The sequence below is a fragment of the Leptodactylus fuscus genome, chromosome 8 (assembly GCF_031893055.1).
Source record: "Leptodactylus fuscus isolate aLepFus1 chromosome 8, aLepFus1.hap2, whole genome shotgun sequence".
In the NCBI taxonomy this organism is placed as follows: domain Eukaryota; kingdom Metazoa; phylum Chordata; class Amphibia; order Anura; family Leptodactylidae; genus Leptodactylus; species Leptodactylus fuscus.
The window spans coordinates 40162649-40187226 of record NC_134272.1 but is presented as its reverse complement, the minus strand read 5'-3'; the positions used below and the strand labels follow the sequence as shown (position 1 = coordinate 40187226).

Here is a 24578-nt window from a genome sequence, read left to right as displayed (position 1 = left end):
AGTGCGCTGAATTCAGCGCACTGTCAGCTTTCTGGCAGTATATAGAACTGCATGTGCCCGGATATGGTGAAAGGTCCTCTTTAATGTTTGCTGTTTGAAACTACTATTATAGTTGAGGTAAGCTATGTATGTGTTTAGTCAGAGCCTAGCCGGGCAGGTATTTATTTTGTATTGTTTTTTTTTGTTTTTTTTCCCTTTGGATTTTGCTGCACTGTTTCTTATGGAGTCAAAATATAACTCTACCTGGACTAAAAAGTTGGACTTGTGTGTCTATGCCACCCCACCTAGCAACCTCAGACCCTGACAATTGGTGGAGGATGCGGGCATACAGCGGTTGCTAGGGGTAACGACACGTCCACTTCTTGCTGGAGAAATTTTTTATTTGGTCTATTATGACCTCAGCCAGCAGGATGTCCAGGACTATGCCAAGTTAAAAGTGGAAATCCTTGCTCGGCTGGGGGTAACCACTGCTGTCCGTGCCCAGTGGGTGCTTACCTGGAGCTACAATATGGACAAGCCTGCCAGATCCCAGATCTACAACCTGATTCACCTGGTTAGAAAGTGGCTGGAACCAGACATCTGTACCCCAGCAAAGATGGTGGATAAGTTGGTCCTAGACCAGTTCACCAGAGCTCTCCCTCCTGCATTGCAGCGCTGGGTTGGACATGGAAACCCCAAAGATGCCAACCAACTCGTCAGCCTTCTGGAGAAGTACCTGGCGACTGAGGCAGAACTCCACGGTGACCCTACAGTGCGACCATCCTCCAGGAACACCCGGTGGAGGGCACCTCCCGATAAGAATGTTTTGGTATTTAAGGGAGGAGTGAATAGAGCTCTAGAAGTGTCTCCCAGGCCATCCAACAGCCCAAAAAGGGACTCTCTACTAGAGAAACCAAGGCTGGTACAATGTTGGAGATGCCATGAGCGGGGACATGTTGCCGCTCAGTGACCATTTCCCTCTGAGCCAATGAACTGTGACACTGGTAAGCGTCAGTCCTTGTTTGCAGTTCCTGCCTGTGCTGCAGCACCAGGACTAGAGACTGAGCCGCAGGTCTGCAATGTTGTGGTGAGTGGCCATTCTATCCAGGCATTGTTGGACTCTGGTAGCCTGGTCACTCTGTTGCATGCCAGCTTGATAGCTGGGGACTTTATTCTGGACAAACGTATGAGTGTTTGTTGCATCCATGGGGATGTCAAGGACTAGCCCATTTCCAGTGTCAGAATAGAGACTGTAGTAGGATCTGTTTATTATGAAGTGGGTGTTGTAAAAAACCTTATGCAGAATATGATTTTGGGGCGTGATTTCCGTTTGTTCTGGGATTTGTGGGGAAAAGGTAAAACCACAAAGACAAATGTGGAAACCCCGCCTACTCCTAAAGTGTATGAGGAAGATGACACCTTTGCGTTACAGGTCCTAGCTGGAGAGGAAGATGAATCCTCTTCCCCCAGCTCCTAAGCCCAATATACCTGAGTTAGAGGTCTCGCGGGATAATTTTAGTACTGCACAGTTGAGAGATCCCACTCTTGCTAATGCTCGGGATAATGTGACAGTTATTAACAATGTGCCTCAGGAACCTGATGCTGACCACCAATTTCCGCATTTTGCTATGAATAATGACCTGTTGTATCAAGTTGCAAAAAGTAATGGGGAAATGGTAGAGCAGCTTCTCGTACCGAAGCCTTACCACCATGTTGTTCTTGATATGGCCCATAATCATGTGCTTGGGGGACACCTAGCGGCAGAGAAAACACAAGGAGAGGATTCTCCAAAGATTTTATTGGCCCAGCATGTACAGGGAAGTGAAGGATTACTGTGCCTCCTGTCCTACATGTCAGATACATGCCCCAGCCCCACATTTCTGTAGTCCCTTGGTTACCCTGCCCATCATTGAAGTGCCTTTTGAAAGGATTGGTATGGACTTGGTCGGTCCAATAGTCAAGTCAGCTAGAGGTCACCAATATATTCTGGTTGTCTTAGATTACGCTATTTGCTATCCTGAGGCGGTTCCCTTGCGTAATACGACATCAAAGAGTATTGCCCGTGAGTTGTTTTACATGTTTTCAAGAACAGGCATACCTAAAGAGATACTGACCGACCAAGGTACCCCGTTCATGTCAAAGGTCATCAAGGAGCTATGTAAACTGTTCAAAATTACCCACATACGGACCTCTGTGTATCACCCCCAGACAGATGGAGTAAGTGGAGCGCTTTAATAAGACTCTCAAACATATGCTTAAAAAGATGGTCGTGACTGGGATTGCCTGTTGCCATACTGTTCTCTATTAGAGAGGTTCCACAAGCATCTACCGGTTTCTCCCCTTTTGAATTAGTCTATGGTAGACACTTCAGGGGCTTACTTGATATAGCCAAAGAAACCTGGGAAACTGAGGCTTCCCCATACCGTAGTGTCATAGAGCATGTAGCTCAAATGCAGGATCGCATCTCATCAGTCATGCCAATTGTAAAACAGCATCTGCAAAGAGCACAAGAGGCCCAAAGCAGAATTTACAATCGTTCTGCCAGAATCCATGAATTTAATCCAGGGAAAAGAGTCCTTATTTTGGTGCCGACTGTGGAGAGTAAGTTCTTGGCGAAATGGCAAGGCCCATATGAAATTGTGGAAAAAGTAGGGCCAGTCAACTATAAGGTTCACCAACCAGGGAAAAGGAAGCCTTTTCAAATTTACCTTGTGAATTTGATTAAGCCCTGGAACCAAAGGGAAACCTTGGTGGCCTCAAATACAGAGGTGGGTGATTCGTTGCCACCAATCCCTCCAGTCTGTGTTAATGAGACCCTCTCAGTGCCCCAGCAACAGAAGGCAAGAGAGTTCCTGCAGAAGAATAGACGCAAGTTCTCCGATCTACCAGGGCATACACACCTAATAGAGCACCATGTAGAGACAGAACCTGAGCGGAAAGTACAACTCAAACCCTACAGAATACCAGAGGCATGTAGGGAGGTAGTGTCAGCTGAGGTTAAACGTATGCTGGAGTTAGGTATGATTGAGGTGTCTAAAAGTGAGTGGTCTAACCCAATTGTCTTGATACCAAAGCCCAATGGTACTTGGAGGTTCTGTAATGATTTTAGAAAACTGAATGAAATTTCAAAATTTGATGCTTATCCCATGCCCAGGGTTGATGAGCTTATTGAAAAGTTGGGTAATGCCAGGTACATAACTACACTGGATCTTACAAAAGTTTACTGGCAAATACCTTTGTCTAAAGAAGCCAAGGAGAAAACTGCCTTTGTTGTTCCCAAAGGGCTGTTCCAGTAAACGGTTATGCCATTTGGGCTGCATGGAGCTCCTGCTACCTTTCAGAGGTTGATGGACCAGATCTTGTGGCCACATCGTGCCTACGTAGCAGCTTACCTGAACGATGTGGTCATTCATAGCCCAGACAGGGGAAGTAATCTCTGTAAGGTGCAGGCAGTACTAGACTCCATAAGTGAGGCAGGCCTTACTATGAACCCTGAGAAATGTGCTTTAGGGCTAGAGGAAGCTAAGTACCTGGGCTATGTCATTGGCAAAGGGGTAATAAAGCCCCAAATCAATAAGGTGGAGGCAATACAAAATTGGCCACTGACCAAGAAGCAAGTCACGGCATTTCTTGGCATTGCTGGTTACTAATGGACATTTGTGCCAAACTTTGCCTCTATTGCAGCTCCTCTCACTGACCTGAAAAAAAAAAAAAAAAAAAAAAACACTTGCAAGTCTTCAGTAGATGATACCTTTTTTAATGGCTAACTTATAATGATGACAGAATATAAAGTTTTGAAGCTTCGAAGAAGCCAGGAAACTTCGAAATGTTATAGTCTGTCATCATTATGAGTTAGCCATTAAAAAGGTATCGCCTACTGAAGACTTGCAAGTTTGTTTTTTTTTTGTTTTTTTAAAAATATTTCATAACCACTGGCTAACACGGTACAAAAACAAACATTTTCCTTTGACCTGAAAAAGGGAGGGAAGACAGTGATGATACACTGGACACCAGAGGCAGAGGAGGCATTCCAGAAGCTAAAGTTAGCTCTTTGCCAGCAGCCAGTGCTGATAGCCTCTGACTTTAGAAAAGAGTTCTTGGTGCAGACAGATGCCTCAGATGCAGGTCTAGGAGCAGTGCTGTCCCAGGTGGTAAATAGTGAGGAGCATCCAGTGATGTACCTGAGCAGGAAGCTGTCTAATGCAGAGAAAAACTATGCTGTTGTAGAGAGGGAATGTTTGGCTGTTAAGTGGGCACTGGATGATCCGAGTTTAAATTGGTCACTGACCATGCTCCCCTTACATGGATGAAGATGAATAAGGACAAAAATGCTAGGGTTACCCGATGGATCCTGTCCTTACAGAATTTTTCTTTCAGTGTGGAATACAGACCAGGGAGATTGCTGGGAAATGCTGATGCCCTGTGAAGAGTCCATTGTATGTTGGCCACAAGTGCCCAGCCCTCCGGTCTGGAGGAGAGGGGGGATATGTAAGCCAATGGCCGGCAAAGTAATGGAGGGGGTTGTACATCGCGCCCAGACTACTTAGGTGGGCAAGATGAGAGAAAGTCCAGGTATGACTTGTTCTCAAGCAGACAGCTTATGTCTCCTGAGCAGTTTAAGTGCTCAGTACTGGGCTGGATTTTTTCTGGGAAAGACGAGTAGGTTTGGCAGTGGGACCTGTCATTCCACACCCTCTCCAGTCCACACATTGTGGATGTTTCTGCAGCGGGTAAATGTTGTGGATTGCCCTCATCAGGGAGGTTTAAAAGATCAGCTACCGCAGCAAGACTTTGGACAGAGCTGGGCTGCAGGACCAGCTAGAAGGTCACACTGAGGGAGCTGTGGCTGGTACCATTCGATGTTTGCTGTTTGAAACTACTATTATAAGTGAGGTAACCTATGTACAGTATGTGTTTAGTCAGAGCCTAGCTGGGCAGGTATTTATTATGTTTTTTGCTTCTTTTTTTTTTTCCTCTGGATTTTGCTGCACTGTTTCTTGTGGAGTCAAAATAAAACTCTACCTGTTTTGAACTAAAAAGTTGGACTTGTGTGTCTATGCCACCCCACCTAGTAACCTCAGACCCTGACAACACTTTAATAGATGATAATAGAAGCTTGGAATCTATGAGTAGGAAATTACAGGGTTCAAACTATACAGCACCACTATGGTCTTTTTTGTTAGAGCTATTAAGATTGGTTTTAATAATTATTTTTTATTTGGTGACTTTTTTTATACAAAGACGGGATACCGCAATGGGTGCTACCTACTCTAACATGATGCCAACCTACACTAACATATCCATGACGGTCTTGGAGGAGGATTTTGTTTGTGTCTCCTCACTTCTCCCATGTAGCAAGGTGGTGGAGATACATAGATGTCATCTTCCTCCTATGGTAAGGGTCAGTTGAGGAATAAATGGAATTTCATGATTTCCTTAATATAATAATAAATTTTATTTATATAGAGCCAACATATTTCGCAGTGCTGTACAATTTGTAGGGTTCAAATACAGACAGAAAGATACATTGCAAAGAAAGTCTTTTCACACAATGGGACTGCGGGCCCTGCTCGCAAGAGCTTACAATCTACTGTATGTGGTAGAGGGGGTAACACAAGAGGTAGCAGGGGTGGCATTGCTTATACAGAGGTCAGACACTTTTGTAATAGAGGTGACTGTCATTACATAAACATAAAACTTTATGAGCCGTCGACAGTCGTGTCCTTTAACATGTGGATGGAGCTTGGACCTATAAAGTTAGCATGAGATGACATCATATCATGTGGGGAAATGTGGGAGCGGGGACAGAGGAGGGTTAAGGGTTTACATTAGAAATTGTGATAGGCTTGTCTGAAAAGATGTGTCTTTAGTTTGCATTTGAAACTGTAGAAATTGGGAGTTAATCTGATTGTCCGGGGTAGAGCATTCCAGAGAAGTGGTGCAGCTCGGGAGAAGTCTTGTATACGAGCGTGGGAGGTTCTGATAATAGAGGATGTAAGTATTAGGTCATTGAGTGAACGGAGAGCACGGGTTGGTTGGTAGACAGAGATGAGGGAGGAGATGTAGGGAGGTGCGGCATTATGAAGAGCCTTGTGGATGAGCGTGATAACTTTATATTTTATTCTATAATGAATAGGCAGCCAATGTAACGACTGGCACAGACCAGAGGCATCGCTATAGCGTCTAGACTGATAGATGAGCCTGGCCGCTGCATTCAGAATAGATTGTAGAGGGGAGAGTTTAGTGAGGGGAAGACCGATTAGTAAGGAGTTACAGTAGTCAAGGCGAGAATGAATCAGAGAGACAATAAGTGTCTTTAGTGTATCTCTGGTAAGGAAAGGGCGTATTCTGGAGATGTTTTTGAGGTGGAGGTGACATGAACGTGCGAGTGATTCAACATGAGGGGTGAAGGAAAGGTCTGCGTCAAACATGACCCCGAGGCAGCGGGCCTGCTGCCTAGGAGTTATAGTAAGGCCTGAGACTACAATGGATATATCAGGGACAGATCTATTAGATGGTGGAAACAGTAGTAGTTCAGTCTTGGAGAGATTTCGTTTCAGATAGAGCGAGGACATGATATTTGAGTCAGCAGAGAGACAGTTGCTGGTGTTCTGTATGAGTGCAGGGTGACGTCACGGGAAGATGTGTATAATTGGGTGTCATCAGCATAAAGATGGTACCTGAAGTCAAATCTGACAATGGTTTGTCCAATGGGGGCTGTGTAGAGAGAAAAGAGCAGGGGGCCTAGGACCGAGCCCTGAGGAACCCCAACAGCAAGGGAAAGAGGGGAGGAAACAGAGCCCGCAAATGATACACTGAAAGTGCGGTCTGAGAGATAAGAGGAGAACCAGGAGAGCGCAGTGTCATTGAGGCCAACTGAGCGGAGCATAGTGAGGAGGAGTTGATGGTCAACAGTGTCAAAAGCTGCAGAGAGGTCCAGAAGAATAAGAAGAGAGAAGTCACCATTGGATTTAGCCATTAGGAGATCATTGGAGACTTTTGTGAGAGCCGTTTCAGTAGAGTGCAGAGCGCGGAAACCAGATTGTAAGGGGTCCAGCAGAGAGTTAGCAGAGAGATAGCGGATTAAACGAAAATAGACCAGGCGTTCCAAGAGTTTAGAGATGAAGGGGAGGTTAGAAACAGGTCGATAGTTAGCAGTTAATATCATAGACCATGATATAAAATTCACATTAGTACATTCAACGACATCCATACAATTTCTGGATGTTTTGGTTACACTGGAAGGAAATACTGTAGACTTGGGACGGATTTGTATGCTAAGCCTACAGATTACAAATCAATCCTAGGGAGCTGGGTTTTTTTAACACCCTTATTGGCTATGGTGAATTCACTTCCATATAGTCAGTTTCTGTGAATGAAGAGGATTGTTAGTGATGACAAGGACATGAAAAAAAACATGGATAACATTGACATATAAATTCAAAGAGAGGGTTTACCCACGTAAATTAATTGAGAAAAATAAAACTAAAGCATTATTATTATTATTATTATTATTATTATTATTATTATTATTATATTATAAAGCCTGGGCACAGGATAGACAAGCTCTTATACACCAAGGAAATGTAATAAGAGTAGTAGGATTAGAAACCTAGAAGCTGAGGCGTCAGATGGTAACTTCTAAACTAGTGGTATTGTTTAGCATCACAATCTTGATGCGCTATCCAGGATTTCATTCAACTTGTCATAGTTTTGATAGTGGATGTGGCATCTAAACCTGGTATAGGGTGTTGTACCTTAAATAGCCTCTAGATGGCTTACATCATAAACTGAGGTATGAATTATGCTAAGTTCACACCTGCATTAGGGTTTCCATTGGGGTGTCCGCTTGGGGTACATTCAGAAACCCACAAACTCCACAGACTATAATGGGGTCCACCGGGTTTCCATCCGAAAGGAACTGAAAATGCGGACAGAAAAACGCTGCTAGCAGGACTTTTCTCTCCTCATTTATAAAGTGGAATGGAATGTGACTGTGTCACTTGTCTGAGTGACTGTCTGTTCCCCCTATGGGTGAATGTATATATATGCCCATATGTTCATGAGTACTGCTTACTGGCAACTTTGTTAATTACCCCTGATGAGTGTGTGTGTTATTGTCATTTATGCACCACGAAACATGCATGTCGGGTATGTCATTTTGAGTTGTATTTAACTCTTTTCAGCGCAACTTTTCATATGTATATATTCTGTCCAGGAGGGCCTGTATAGGGACACCCCAATACTAGGGCAAGGTTCCAGACGGGGCACTGGCCATTTAGGGAGGTGACCCCGTGTTAGGCATAGGGGTGTACAGCTCCCTTCCTGTCTTATAGTCTAGGGACATTCTTCTTTACTGTCTCATACACTTCTATCAGGACGGAGACATCTTCCCTGGATTGTTCTTTAGAAGTCCCAAGTCATCCACTACTAGTAGGTGAGTCCACAATTGGTTTAATTTCCTTTTGGGACCGCCGTGTCCAGATATGTGGTGATTGAGTTGGACTTTTTGTTTGTCTTATGTGGGTATTTTTTATGTATTTATGTATCTATCTATTTTAACCGGTTTATTAAAGGTTATGTTTTATCAGTGACACTATTCCATTTGCTCCTTTTTGGATTGTATGCAGTGTGGCGAGCAATTGTGCATTTTTGACTTTAGTTGTTGTAATAAAGTGGAATGGGAAACGGAATCCCCAGGTAGAGACCGGGCACAGGTGTGAACCTAGCCTTAGCCTCAAATTTTTAAACATCATTTTTTTTAGCTGTGAAAACTTTGGACTTATTATCCTAAATGGCATATATAAGTTTTGGTGTTTTAAGTAATAGAAGCTATATATATATAGTTTTTTAAGTATTTCTTCATGATTGGGGCAACTTCCCCTAAGTTATATGGAGTTTCTTCTACTCCAAGTCACATAATGTGCAGCCCTAATGGCCCTACACCTCTTGGGCATGCTCAGTATGATGAGTTCCCTTCTCCAAGATGGCGGTAGCTGACTTCCAGCTCTACTGCACATGTGCGAGTCTATACTTCCAGGATTGCCCAGCCTAGCAACAGCACATACTGTTTTAGCGTGCCTATGATCCAGGGAGTTACAGGTCTGCTCGGAGGTTTGAGTAATTAACTAGATCTACTGATTTGTTACATGTGCTGTACATTAATTGGATTATTGGTACTGGTTTTGTTTTACTATTTAATATTATGCATATTCACTTTTAATCTATATAGACTATGAATTAAATGCACTGACAGTTTATATTTTTAGGCATTAGAACAACATGATGTTTTCTATTGATTATATCACTTTTTTTTTTTTTACTTGATTGGTTGTAAATTACAACTGTATACTCATAGGAGTATAGGCTAGTTTGTATATATATATATATATATATATATATATATAGTGTGTATATCTATATATACTGTATATAGATATATATACTAGCCTAGTTGCACATGTACTTTACTTGACAAAGGCTCAGTGGAGCTGAAACATCATTTAGGGGTTGTTCACACTACCACTTGTGACCATCAGTAGTGTCCATTGCTAATGTCCGTTACAAGATATTAGCAATAGAGATGAGCGAGTACTGTTCGGATCAGCCGATCCGAACAGCACGCACGCATTGAAATGAATGGATGTAGCTGGCACACGGGGGGTTAAGCTGCCGGCCGGCATCAAAGCGGAAGTACCAGGTGCTTCCATTCATTTCAATGCGTGCGTGCTGTTCGGATCGGCTGATCCGAACAGTACTCGCTCATCTCTAATTAGCAACAGACGCTAGCTGAGCAGTCCATTCATTTCAATGGGATTTCATCTTGTGTCCGTTAGTGTCTTTTATACACATCCAATCCATCACATGTCAGTTTTTATCGCAGAAAAAAATACCACATGCAGGACTTTTGTGTGTTACCCCCCCCCCCCCAAAAAAAAAGGTTTCATGGCAGACGTCAAGTATCCACTATTTTTTCAACATTAAAGTCTATGAGTAACAGAGGTGTCCATTATACTGTCCATTTTTTTTTCTGCGCATGCTCAGAAAGCAGAAACAAAAAAATAAAGCAAAAAAAGGACAGTATAAAAATAGACACTAACTCATACTAATGTGGCGTTCACACTTGCGCCACTGTCTGCCCTTTCAGTTTTCACCTAAATGCCTGGAAAAACTGCATAGGTGATGGTTTAAAAACCCTTTCACTTGAAAGGGTTTTTAAAGCAAACCGCCGATGTCCCTATGCAGCGTCTTTGTGGTGAAACAGTTTTTTTTTTTTTGCACGGACACAAAGTCTTGCATGTCTGACTTTGTGTCTGTGCAGAAAAACCGGAAGAGGCTGCATATGAACACCGGCAATGGAGTCTCCAAATAGAGATTCCAACACAGATGTGAACCCAGCCTAATTTTGAACACACGACTCAGCATCAGCACAATAATCAAAAATCTAGAATTTTTATTTGGCCAATAATATAAACAATACGTGTTAAATAATGGGTAAAAAGAATAATTAATTACCACAAAGGCAATTATATTCTGCAATATCTCTGAAAAAATGTATATACTTAGTGGTATAAATAAAGTACTGACAAGAAAACAAAGGCCTTACAATGATAACAAGTTATGTGCAAGTGCAATATAGTATTACAGTGACACCTATTGGTAGAAGTAAAGTACTGACAAGATAACAAATTTGCACAAATATCACAAATATTGTACTTGCACATAACTTGTTATCATTGTATAATTCCTTTGTTTTCTTGTCAGTATTTCTACCACTAGGTGTAGCTGCAACAAGATAAGATAATCCTTTAGTATTCCCACCATGGGGAAATTCAACATAGATAATACAAAAATAATGTAAAAAAATACAAGATATGAATAAAAAAAAGCTCTATGGTAGAAGCATTACAGTGACAATAGGTACAGATATAAAGATAAAGAAGATAGTAGGAGGAATATCACAATTTAAGGATCTTTTAGTTCTCTGTATCAATCAATCAATCAGTCAAAGAAGCTTTGTTGGCACATTTGAATGGACATTTGGCATTGCCGAAGCAAGTAGAGTGGGGGAGGGGGTTGGTGTTTTGAGGGGAGAGTGGTGGGTATGGGGAGTGGGGTGGGCGTAGGGTTGGATGGATGGGTGAATGGGTGGGTGATTTGGGGTATAATAGTCCTTAGGTTCTCATTTTCCCCTCATGTGGTGGCAGGTGGACACATATTGGGCAGCGATCTCCACAGTGGTCTCCTCCTCTCCCAGTAGGATGTAGAGTTTCTGCTTCTCATCTGCAGATGTGAAGTTTGGGATGTGGGCAGAGAGTCTTTGGTAGTAGACGTCCCTCACCGCTGAGTATTTGGTGCAGTGAAGTAGGAAATGGGCCTCGTCTTCTAGGGCACCCTAGTAACAGCGTTGGCACATTCTGTTCTCCCGTGGCTTATACGTCTGCCTGTGTCGCCCTGTCTCTATCTCTAGGCTGTGGGCACTCAGTCTGCGTTTGGGATGGGTAATCTGTTTGCAGTGACTGTTACATGGTGAGTTTCTTGGTTATTTATTTATTAGGTATTTATTTTGTTTCTGCATTCTTCCGCTCTTTGCCGCTTTCTATGGCCCCCTTTATTTGGGCCTTGTTCAGGGCCTATTGGGAGTTTTGGCTTGGCAGTTGGCTTTCACTTGGTTGAAGAAAGAGTTTGCTCGGAGCTCTGTGGCTTAGCCAGGCTTGGTGGTGGTAGGAGCCGGGGCAGCTGCCTTGAATGTGCGCCTGGAATGATAGTGCCCTTTTCTGCATGGTGAGCCATAGGGGGAGCCTGCCTAGTTCCGCCCGGTATGCTGTGTTGGAGGTGCTGTGGTGGACATGGAGCAGGTATTTGCCGAACTCCAGATGGAAGGTCTCTGTTGGGCTAGAATCCCACTTCGGCTGGTCTCGGTAGGTGGCCGGGCGCCAGAACTCACTGCCATAGAGGAGAATCGGGGCAATGATTACATCAAATATCTTCAGCCAGACTCTCACCGGTGGTGATGGTGTAGAAGGTTCTGTTGGCTTTTCCTTTCAGGGTTTCTATTGCTGCTTTGAAGCTCCCTGATTGGTTAATCTCCAACCCCAGGTAGGTGTAGCTGCTGGTTTTCTCCATTGTGGAGCCATTTAGTGTGAGGTGGAGGATGGAAGCTTTATTGTGGCCCTTCTTCTGAAATAGCATGACTTTGGTCTTCTTGTGGTTGATGGTTTGTGCCAATGTGTTGCTGAATGTTTCCAGTACTGCTATGGAAATGGAGTGATCTACTACTCTTCGCCTGGTGTTGATTGTACAGCCTAACAGTGGGGAGGAAAGACTTTCGATGCTGCTCTTTTTCACACTTGGGGTGAAACAGTCGGTTACTGACATTACTGCCCAGTGCTCTTTCGATCTCATGCATGGGATGGGATTCCCAGCATGGAGCTCACCACGGACAGTATCCTTCTGTCATCCACCACCTATACTGGGCCCAGGGGGCTCACCAGGACAGAGCTGGCCTTTCTAATCAGCTTGTCGAGTATATTTATATCCCTGGTTGATATGCTCCTTCCCCATCAGGCCACTCTGAAAAAGATGGTAGATGCCACTACAGAGTTGAAAAAGGCCCTAAGAAGTGCCCTCTGGACTCCAAAGGCCCTCAGGCTCCTGAGCAGGTAGAGCCTGCTGTGACCCTTTCTGTGCAGCGCATCCAGGTGATCTGTCCAGTCCAGCTTATTATTGATGAGCACACCCAGGTACAGGTATAGGTGTTGACTATTTTAATGCCCCTCCACTGGATGTCCACTGGTTTTGGAGCATACTAAAGTCCACCACTATCTCCTTGGTCTTCCCAGCATTAACCCTGAGGAGGTTTTACTGACACCAATCCACAAAATCCCAGTTTAATTCTCTGTACTCGTACTCCCTGTCATCTCTGTCTGTGATGAGGCCTACTATCGCAGAGTCATCAGAGTACTTCTGTAAGTAACAGTTTGATGAGTTGCACTTAAAATCTGCAATGTACAATGTGAAGAGGAATAGGGCAAGAACTGTACATTGTGGAGCCCCTGTTCTACAGATCACAGTGTCAGACACACAGTCCAGGGCTTTCACTTACTGAGGTCGGTTTGTGAGGTAGTCTAGGATCCAGTTGAAGAGGTGATGGTTCACTCCAACAAGGGCCAGCTTGTCCCTCAGTAGCCCTGGCATTGCGGTGTTAAAAGCACTTAAGAAAACAGAACACTGTTGTCACAGTGTTCCTTGGTTTCTCCAGGTGACAAAGAGCTCTTTATAGAAGGTGGATGATGGCATCATCCACCCCAATGCCCGACTGATAGTCAGTTTTACTGTGATTAATTGGGCATTTTCCTCAATTGATTAATAGTGATTATTAAGGTCATGCCCATTTACAGTATGATTAAATATTGGGCAAACCCCATGAGATTCATCTTACGAGGATTTTCTAGCGGTTTCATTCAGCTGACGTAAGGGACTTTGTATTGGGCCTCAGCGTCACACTGTCATGACGCATAGGTACAATTGAAGCAGAATGTTCACAGAGGAAAACTCTGCGGACTTTCTGTGAAAATTGCTGTGGGATAAACTGTGATGCATTTCTGCAACAGTTTTTACATAGCGCTTTTTACCTGCAGCCCGCTACATGGGGCCTTAGCCTTCAATCTGCTTCTTTGTTGCAGATTTTGCTGGATTTTTGGAGCCATTTTTGAATTTAGCAGAAGGAAGAAGTAAGGGCTTCTGTATACAGTTTGTCCCATTTCTGTTGAAAGTACTCTTGGCTTTGGTGCAAGAAAAAAAAAAACACAACAAAATTTGCATAAAAATGCAGTTTTTCCAAAATGTGAAGTCTGAGCCTTAAACTGTGTGCTTTTTATATATACAGTCCTATGAAAAAGTTTGGGCACCCCTATTAATCTTAATCATTTTTTGTTCTAAATATTTTGGTGTTTGCAACAGCCATTTCAGTTTGATATATCTAATAACTGATGGACACAGTAATATTTCAGGATTGAAATGAGGTTTATTGTACTAACAGAAAATGTGCAATATGCATTAAACCAAAATTTGACCGGTGCAAAAGTATGGGCACCCTCATCATTTTATTGATTTGAATTCCCCTAACTACTTTTTACTGACTTACTGAAGCACAAAATTGGTTTTGTAACCTCAGTGAGCTTTGAACTTCATAGCCAGATGTATCCAATCATAAGAAAAGGTATTTAAGGTGGCCAATTGCAAGTTGATCTCCTATTTGAATCTCCTCTGAAGAGTGGCATCATGGGCTACTCAAAACAACTCTCAAATGATCTGAAAACAAAGATTGTTCAACATAGTTGTTCAGGGGAAGGATACAAAAAGTTGTCTCAGAGATTTAACCTGTCAGTTTCCACTGTGAGGAACATAGTAAGGAAATGGAAGACCACAGGGACAGTTCTTGTTAAGCCCAGAAGTGGCAGGCCAAGAAAAATATCAGAAAGGCAGAGAAGAAGAATGGTGAGAACAGTCAAGGACAATCCACAGACCACCTCCAAAGAGCTGCAGCATCATCTTGCTGCAGATGGTGTCACTGTGCATCGGTCAACTATACAGCTCACTTTGCACAAATAGAAGCTGTATGGGAGAGTGATGAGAAAGAAGCCGTTTCTGCACGTACGCCACAAATAGAGTTGCCAGAGGTATGAAAAAGCACATTTGGACAAGGCAGCTTCATTTTGGAAACAAAAATTGAGTTGTTTGGTTATAAAAAAAGGCGTTATGCATGGCATCCAAAAAGAAACAGCATTCCAAGAAAAACACATGCTACCCACTGTAAAATTTGGTGGAGGTTCCATCATGCTTTGGGGCTGTGTGGCCAATGCCGGCATCGGGAATCTTGTTAAAGTTGAGGGTCGCATGGATTCCACTCAGTATCAGCAGATTCTTGAGAATAATGTTCAAGAATCAGTGACGAAGTTGAAGTTACGCCGGGGATGGATATTTCAGCAAGACAATGATCCAAAACACCGCTCCAAATCCTCAGGCATTCATGCAGAGGAACAATTACAATGTTCTGGAATGGCCATCCCAGTCCCCAGACCTGAATATCATTGAACATCTGTGGGATGATTTGAAGCGGGCTGTCCATGCTCGGCGACCATCTAACTTAACTGAACTTGAATTGTTTGTCCAAAATACCTTTATCCAGGATCCAGGAACTGATTAAAAGCTACAGGAAGCGACTAGAGGCTGTTATCTTTGCAAAAGGAGGATGTACTAAATATTAATGTCACTTTTCTGTTGAGGTGCCCATACTTTTGCATCGGTCAAATTTTGGTTTAATGCATATTGCGCATTTTCTGTTAGTACAATAAACCTCATTTCAATCCTGAAATATTACTGTGTCCATCAGTTATTAGATATATCAAACTGAAATGGCTGTTGCAAATACCAAAATATTTAGAACTAAAAATGATTAAGATTAATAGGGGTGCCCAAACTTTTTCATAGGACTGTATATATATATATATATATATATATATATATATATATATATATATATATAATTTTTTTTTTATTTTTTTTTTATTTTTTAATAATATAAAATTACAAAAATGTTGGTGTTTACTTCAGGTACATACAAACATTACTAAGGATGCAGCAAATATTTTTGTGTACTATACAATATGTTTTTATTATTTTTTGTAAGGTCGACAATATCTCTTTGATGTTTCGCGTTTGATTGGACAATTCTACGGATCATAACAGAAATAACAACGGCTGAAAAGAATGTCAAAAGCTGACAAGGATAGTAAAAACCCAATGCATGATGAGGCTTTTCTGGCTGAAATGTTAGTACAAAGAAATGCTAATGCTTTCTTTGACAAATTTGATCGAAGTGAGGTACAGGATCTTTTGGCTTATACTACTTCAAGCTGGCTTACATCAATGGATGATGCCAATTTACCACTCCAGCTTCCCAGTGGTTTAATAACTGACATGAAAAATCTCACCCATTCAGAGATTCTCCTCTTATCTCCAGTTGAATCCGATGTCCGTTTGGATTACTGTGAAGTTCATCAAATATTGAGAGAACTTGTTGTTGGGATTTATTGCTTTAACCAAGTGCCATCTATCAGTCTTGATGCCAATTTTGACTGCAGCACATCTTGTCAGTTGCCTCCTGCCTATTATGACACTAGAGTTGGTCAGATCTTGATAAGTGTGGATTACATGATAAAGGCGTTATGGCATGGAGCATACATGGCAGCAGAAAAACGCATGAGATTCTCTGAATTTTGGAGGTCTGTTATGGATATTGATGGAAATGGACGTCCTCAGACGAAGAAAAACATATATGAAGAGTTTTGCTCAGCAGGTAAGAATCAGACGAAAGAATTGTGCTTATGCCTTTTGCACTTACATGTATATTTCCTTTCTAAAAAACAAATTCTGTATTCAGATGTTAATGCAATTTCTTCCTTTCCTGGTTAAATGGGAAGCTCAGTGATGAATAATTTTTAAAAAGAGAGACTGACTTCTGCCTGAAAGATGCAGGTAGGGAGGGATCCGCCATGTTTGAGCCACTGGGGGCAACATGCCAGGGCTGTTCCCTTAGAGTCACAGGTGTAGCTTGGTCCCAAAGCTCTGCTGATAGTGATTTGGGAGCTGCTGGAATAGTAAAAGCCAGGGAAGGAGAGCGATCCAGGCAGGCTGGTAGGTGATGCTGGTCCCATGTGCCTAATAATGATCCCCAGGCATGTAAGTAAGCAATGTGGCCCAGTTATATCCGCACAAGGAGGTTCGGGATCCGGGAGCATGTTTAGGCCATGTGGGTTTTTTTCTCTGGGTGAATTAATGTTTTATATTTATTGTATGGATTTTTATAGGTGCGACAATACCAAATATGTAGTTTTTTTTATTTATCATTTTATGTGGGAAAATGACATTTTGGGGGGTTATTTATTATTTTTTTAAAAAATACTTTTAAACATTTGCTATATTTGTCACAACTCAGCAATGTTTTGACTCTTGGTTTCAACTGAAAGACCCAATAGTAACCAGGGCTCAAAACAAAACAGTTTTTTCTGTATGGTACTGGACCAATGGATGCTAAAATGATGGAAAATTGAAAGTGGATACTTTGGCTATACTTGCTTTTCATCTCCATAGCATCATGTGACACAGCTGCACCAGTTACATCTGTGCAATATTGAGGAAACTATTACCTTAAAAGCATAGAGAGGTGGGCTATATATGGATGATAGCACCGCTGCAATGGAATTTGGAAGATAGTTGGAAGTTGGGGATTTTTCGGAGGGACTATCACGACCAAAACCACCATTTTCATTTTTGGCTTTTGCAAATTGCTGTCCATGGTACATGTCAGTCTTTCTCATTTGATACAGCACAGGGTGGCAATCACAAAAGAAAGTAAGTGCTACAGTAGGTGTGGCCCCACCCCAAATGCACTGAACACCTAATTTGCATTTGGAATAAATGTTGAATTTCCCAGCACCACTAGCTGCACCTACAATAGTATATAAGTGATTTAGAAGTGATTTTGGTGGTAGACTTCCTTTTAAGTTAGTTTCACGCGTGCAGCTCACGAGGGACACACAGATGTCATCTGTGTGACAGCTGTGCTTCTGCGGCCCCTTTCTTTGAATGAATAGGGACCATGTAAGCAAGGCTGCATAATCGGACTGGAATAGGACCTGTTCCATATTTTGCTGCCCAACTGTTGGTGGTCTGATTGTTGGCCTGCACACGGGACTATGTAATTCACGGTCATGTGTATGGGCCCATAGAAATGAATGGGTTAGTGTGCTATCCTGGAAAAACCCGGATAGCACACTGACCATTCATACGGTCATGTGCAACCTGCTTAAGTAATTGGAAAGCATTGTTATTCATAGTTAACAAAATACACATCTTGGAGAATGCAATGGTACTAAAAAATGTAACTTAGAAATGCATTTATAAATATTACTATCATTTGTAAAGTAATTGTATTGTTTGATTGTTTAATGATTAGGTCTGGTTGATATTGCAAGTGAACCAGAATTTGATGGAATATACTCCAATGCAAACAACATGGACCCAACCTATGACCCAAATAAAGAAGAAGTAAAAAATCTGTTCATGCAATATGCAGATAATATGTCAATAACAATGACTTGCTGTACTCTTGAAGTGCAACAGTACAAGAACTTATTTGTTTATGATGCATCTTATGACTTATCAAATGTGGTAAAACTAACACAGGAGAAGGTAGACCCAATAACATATCAATGTCTTCAGCAAAGGCTAACAATGCATCAGAGACTTGTAAAAGAAAATATTGAGAAAAAAGCTGAAATTCGCAAAAATATAAGCTACCTCAAACTCATCAGTTTCCTTGTACCTTTTTTATTGGGGTTGAAAAAAAAGTTGAAAGTTCCAGATCTTAAATGTCTTCTGCAGCCATTATCTGGTAAGTGATTGCATAAAACTTATGATACATTTCAAAAACACCTGTCATGTTTCCAATATAAAAACATGTTACTTTTTTGCAGTTCATATGAATTTTTTGTTTATAGGTGATGGTCACTTACAGCAAAAACACTGCTGTTTGTCTGGACATTTAGGTTGGGACCCCATGTAGGGCAAACAAATGTTTTACAGTACCTTCAAAGTGAATAAAATTCTGGCTACTCTCATCCACACATTGCATAAAAAATATAACAATATCTGCAGCGGAAATGTTGCGATTTCAAACTCAGTCTTGTTTTAGTAAATTGCAGCATGTCATGTAGATATAATAGGGACAGAGTCTGCAGAGCACGGCGAAAAAAATGTGATGTGTTTCCACCACAGTTTTTCCTGTAGCGTTTTTTGGCTGCAGCTCAATACATGGGCCTTAGCCCGATCAACATTTTCCACTGCAAAATCTCAGATGCGAAACCACTCATAATCAGGTGGTTTTTTGCCTGCAGCTCACTTGCAAGTTTCTCTACAGCTCCTCTCATGGTTTACAACCTTTGCTTTAAAATGTTAAGTCTGTAGGTAAACCCCGCTAAAATAGTTGACATTCTCCAGATTTTTAAGACCTCACTATTACATGGACTTGTGTGCATGCATGATGATGTGATGCACATTAGATGTCCGATACTCTTGCAGTTGATTCCTATGGTTTGTGGGGCCAGGTATGTGATTACTGTGTGGTCAGGGCTCGATTTGAATGCTTTGGACCCAGTATTCTTATTGTTGGGTGTATCTCACCAGTTGGCTGGTCATTTTAAGAGGTTATTTTGGATGGTTGATCTTTTGGCTTTTAAAGAAATTGGGTGTATGGCTTATTGTACCACCCACCCTCTGCTTCAGCATCCACTTAATTGAAACTCTTAGGATGTTCATTTCCATATCCTATTGGAACATCTACTACTTTTTTTTGGATGGTCCTACTTCCCTCTTCATTCTGCTGCGTCAATGGATTTGTGAGTCTAAAGCCTTACAAAACCAGCATGTTTATATTTATCTTCATGGTTTAACTGTTAGGTGGAATTTGTATGTATTTTTTAAGTTTTGAGTTATTTTTTTTATTTAACTGATAAATTTGGATCATTGCTATGTATATGGTTTGCTAGACCTCTGTATTTTAATGTTATTTATTAGAAATGATATTTTATTAGTCCTTTTCTGTGAAAAATAATTTTCTGTGGGTTTTTATTTTATACTTTAATGTGTGTATATTTAATGTATTCCATCCAAAGATAAAATTGCACAACTCTGCCTAGTGATTAGTAATAAAATAATTAAAAATAAAAAAATAGCAAATATTTTAATTCACATATTTTTTAACATTATGTAATATGTATTGTAAAATGTTTCTGAATTATGCAGATGATAAAGTTAGGACTGAACGTGAATTACCACCACTCATGCTTGGTGTAAACTATAAATGTCAGCATTTCCAGTATTCACCAGATGAATATTTTCATCTGCATGGAGGAATAGAATTTGACTTAGGAACTCCTCCACTTGAAAATACATCAAGGGACATTATGGTAAGAGAAATTCTATTAATTTATTTAATTTCAAATATTACATACTTAACAAATGTATGCCTGTAAATATATGCATGGCTGCAAATAGTATTTCCAGAAGTAAGGGGGAAGCAACTTAGTGTAGGTGGTGAGTGCCCATTCTACGCATAGTGACAGCATCCTGTTGCTCTTTTAAAGTAAAGCGCCCCTACTTTACCCTGTGGTCATTAAAAATACAATTGCCTTCAGTTAGATTTATCTGATATATTCTACATATGATATGAAACTACAGATGTGTCTACTCCATCTTTAGCTTGTATTATGGTGAGTACGACAATTTCTCATGAAACAATTTCAATTTCTCACCACTCTCTATACCCTGCAGGTCTTCATGCCTCCTTTAAAGGGAGTCTATCATTTGATTTAGCAAAATTTCATTAATGACATGTTGGAATAGCCTTTAGAATGGCTATTTTAGTCATATCTTTCTTTATCTCTTCTTTAACACCATTTTTGAATAAAAGACTTTATTCTTACATGCAAATTCTGTGCACGGAGCACAGCAATGTCATCACTACTATTCTGCCTCCGCCTTCATGTGAAGGCATCTTCCTCGTCTTATTCTTCGCTTTGGGTACTCAGACCTAGAGTACATCATAGGCGCGAGATTTGCATTGTGCATCGGAAGGATTACTGTTAGTGATGCAGCAAAGAATAAGGAGAGGAGGATGCATTCACATGAAGGGCCGTATAACAAAGCAGGAGGAGGCGGAATACGGGGATGACAGTATATAAGGAAATTGGCAAGGGCAGCGTAAGGCTAAGGTCCCACTGGGCGGAAATGCAGCGTTTTTGGGCATTGCGGAAACGCAGCAGAAAAAAACGCTAACAGCAACAGCATAGTGAATGCAATTTTGTCTAATCGTAGCCCCACACTGCAGAAAAAAAAAACACTGCAGAAAACCTGTGTTTTTCAAAAACGTTTGCGTTTTAGAAAAACGCAGCATGTTAATTATTAGAGATGAGCGAACAGTGTTCTATCGAACTCATGTTCGATCGGATATTAGGCTGTTCGGCATGTTCGAATCGAATCGAACACCGCGTGGTAAAGTGCGCCATTACTCGATTCCCCTCCCACCTTCCCTGGCGCCTTTTTTGCTCCAATAACAGCGCAGGGTAGGTGGGACAGGAACTACGACACCGGTGACGTTGAAAAAAGTAGGCAAAACCCATTGGCTGCCGAAAACATGTGACCTCTAATTTAAAAGAACAGCGACGCCCAGCTTCGCGTCATTCTGAGCTTGCAATTCACCGAGGACGGAGGTTTCCGTCCAGCTAGCTAGGGCTTAGATTCTGGGTAGGCAGGGACAGGCTAGGATAGGAAGGAGAAGACAACCAACAGCTCTTGTAAGAGCTAAATTCCAGGGAGAAGCTTGTCAGTGTAACGTGGCACTGACGGGCTCAATCGCCGCAACCCAGCTTTCCCAGGATCCTGAATGGAATACACTGTCAGTGTATTCCCGTATACCCGATATATACCCCGATACCCGTTCCAACGGTGTGCCCCCCCACCTTCACCCCAGAAATACCCTGCAAGTCCCCTAGCAATAGAATTGGGGCTATATACACCCACAATTTTTACTACTGGTATACAGTGCCATTGTCTGACTGGGAATTCAAAGAATATATTGGGAATACAAATACCCTCATTTCTTGCTACTGCCATATAGTGCCAGTTTCTGACTGGTAATTCAAAGAATATATTGGGGTTACGTGCACCCACAATTTTTACTACTGGTATACAGTGCCATTGTCTGACTGGGAATTCAAAGAATATATTGGGAATACAAATACCCTCATTTCTTGCTACTGCCATATAGTGCCAGTGTCTGACTGGGAATTCAAAGAATATATTGGGGTTACGTGCACCCACAATTTTTACTACTGGTATACAGTGCCATTGTCTGACTGGGAATTCAAAGAGTATATTGGGAATACAAATACCCTCATTTCTTGCTACTGCCATATAGTGCCAGTTTCTGACTGGGAATTCAAAGAATATATTGGGGTTACATGCACCCACAATTTTTACTACTGGTATACAGTGCCATTGTCTGACTGGGAATTCAAAGAGTATATTGGGAATACAAATACCCTCATTTCTTGCTACTGCCATATAGTGCCAGTTTCTGACTGGGAATTCAAAGAATATATTGGGGTTACGTGCACCCACAATTTTTACTACTGGTATACAGTGCCATTGTCTGACTGGGAATTCAAAGAGTATATTGGGAATACAAATACCCTCATTTCTTGCTACTGCCATATAGTGCCAGTTTCTGACTGGGAATTCAAAGAATATATTGGGGTTACGTGCACCCACAATTTTTACTACTGGTATACAGTGCCATTGCCTGACTGGGAATTCAAAGAATATATTGGGGTTATAAATACCCTCATTTCTTGCTACTGCCATATAGTGCCAGTTTCTGACTGGTAATTCAAAGAATATATTGGGGTTACGTGCACCCACAATTTTTACTACTGGTATACAGTGCCATTGTCTGACTGGGAATTCAAAGAGTATATTGGGAATACAAATACCCTCATTTCTTGCTACTGCCATATAGTGCCAGTTTCTGACTGGTAATTCAAAGAATATATTGGGGTTACGTGCACCCACAATTTTTACTACTGGTATACAGTGCCATTGTCTGACTGGGAATTCAAAGAGTATATTGGGAATACAAATACCCTCATTTCTTGCTACTGCCATATAGTGCCAGTTTCTGACTGGGAATTCAAAGAATATATTGGGGTTACGTGCACCCACAATTTTTACTACTGGTATACAGTGCCATTGTCTGACTGGGAATTCAAAGAGTATATTGGGAATACAAATACCCTCATTTCTTGCTACTGCCATATAGTGCCAGTTTCTGACTGGGAATTCAAAGAATATATTGGGGTTACGTGCACCCACAATTTTTACTACTGGTATACAGTGCCATTGTCTGACTGGGAATTCAAAGAGTATATTGGGAATACAAATACCCTCATTTCTTGCTACTGCCATATAGTGCCAGTTTCTGACTGGGAATTCAAAGAATATATTGGGGTTACGTGCACCCACAATTTTTACTACTGGTATACAGTGCCATTGTCTGACTGGGAATTCAAAGAGTATATTGGGAATACAAATACCCTCATTTCTTGCTACTGCCATATAGTGCCAGTTTCTGACTGGGAATTCAAAGAATATATTGGGGTTACGTGCACCCACAATTTTTACTACTGGTATACAGTGCCATTGTCTGACTGGGAATTCAAAGAGTATATTGGGAATACAAATACCCTCATTTCTTGCTACTGCCATATAGTGCCAGTTTCTGACTGGGAATTCAAAGAATATATTGGGGTTACGTGCACCCACAATTTTTACTACTGGTATACAGTGCCATTGTCTGACTGGGAATTCAAAGAGTATATTGGGAATACAAATACCCTCATTTCTTGCTACTGCCATATAGTGCCAGTTTCTGACTGGGAATTCAAAGAATATATTGGGGTTACGTGCACCCACAATTTTTACTACTGGTATACAGTGCCATTGTCTGACTGGGAATTCAAAGAATATATTGGGGTTATAAATACCCTCATTTCTTGCTACTGCCATATAGTGCCAGTTTCTGACTGGTAATTCAAAGAATATATTGGGGTTACGTGCACCCACAATTTTTACTACTGGTATACAGTGCCATTGTCTGACTGGGAATTCAAAGAGTATATTGGGAATACAAATACCCTCATTTCTTGCTACTGCCATATAGTGCCAGTTTCTGACTGGGAATTCAAAGAATATATTGGGGTTACGTGCACCCACAATTTTTACTACTGGTATACAGTGCCATTGTCTGACTGGGAATTCAAAGAGTATATTGGGAATACAAATACCCTCATTTCTTGCTACTGCCATATAGTGCCAGTTTCTGACTGGGAATTCAAAGAATATATTGGGGTTACGTGCACCCACAATTTTTACTACTGGTATACAGTGCCATTGTCTGACTGGGAATTCAAAGAGTATATTGGGAATACAAATACCCTCATTTCTTGCTACTGCCATATAGTGCCAGTTTCTGACTGGGAATTCAAAGAATATATTGGGGTTACGTGCACCCACAATTTTTACTACTGGTATACAGTGCCATTGTCTGACTGGGAATTCAAAGAGTATATTGGGAATACAAATACCCTCATTTCTTGCTACTGCCATATAGTGCCAGTTTCTGACTGGGAATTCAAAGAATATATTGGGGTTACGTGCACCCACAATTTTTACTACTGGTATACAGTGCCATTGTCTGACTGGGAATTCAAAGAATATATTGGGGTTATAAATACCCTCATTTCTTGCTACTGCCATATAGTGCCAGTTTCTGACTGGTAATTCAAAGAATATATTGGGGTTACGTGCACCCACAATTTTTACTACTGGTATACAGTGCCATTGTCTGACTGGGAATTCAAAGAGTATATTGGGAATACAAATACCCTCATTTCTTGCTACTGCCATATAGTGCCAGTTTC

General features: G+C 41.4%; 1 protein-coding gene across 1 annotated transcript in view; it reads left to right on the top strand.

Moving 5' to 3' along the window:
* The first annotated feature begins 15704 nt into the window (after positions 1 to 15704).
* Positions 15705 to 24578, top strand: part of ANKAR (ankyrin and armadillo repeat containing) — a 95741-nt gene continuing 86867 nt past the window's right edge. Inside the window, exons 1-3 of the mRNA XM_075285120.1 lie at positions 15705 to 16339; positions 17999 to 18436; positions 19846 to 20009. Of these exons, the coding sequence (XP_075141221.1) occupies positions 15751 to 16339; positions 17999 to 18436; positions 19846 to 20009 (1191 nt within the window). The 5' untranslated portion in view covers positions 15705 to 15750. The remainder of the gene's footprint in view (positions 16340 to 17998; positions 18437 to 19845; positions 20010 to 24578) is intronic.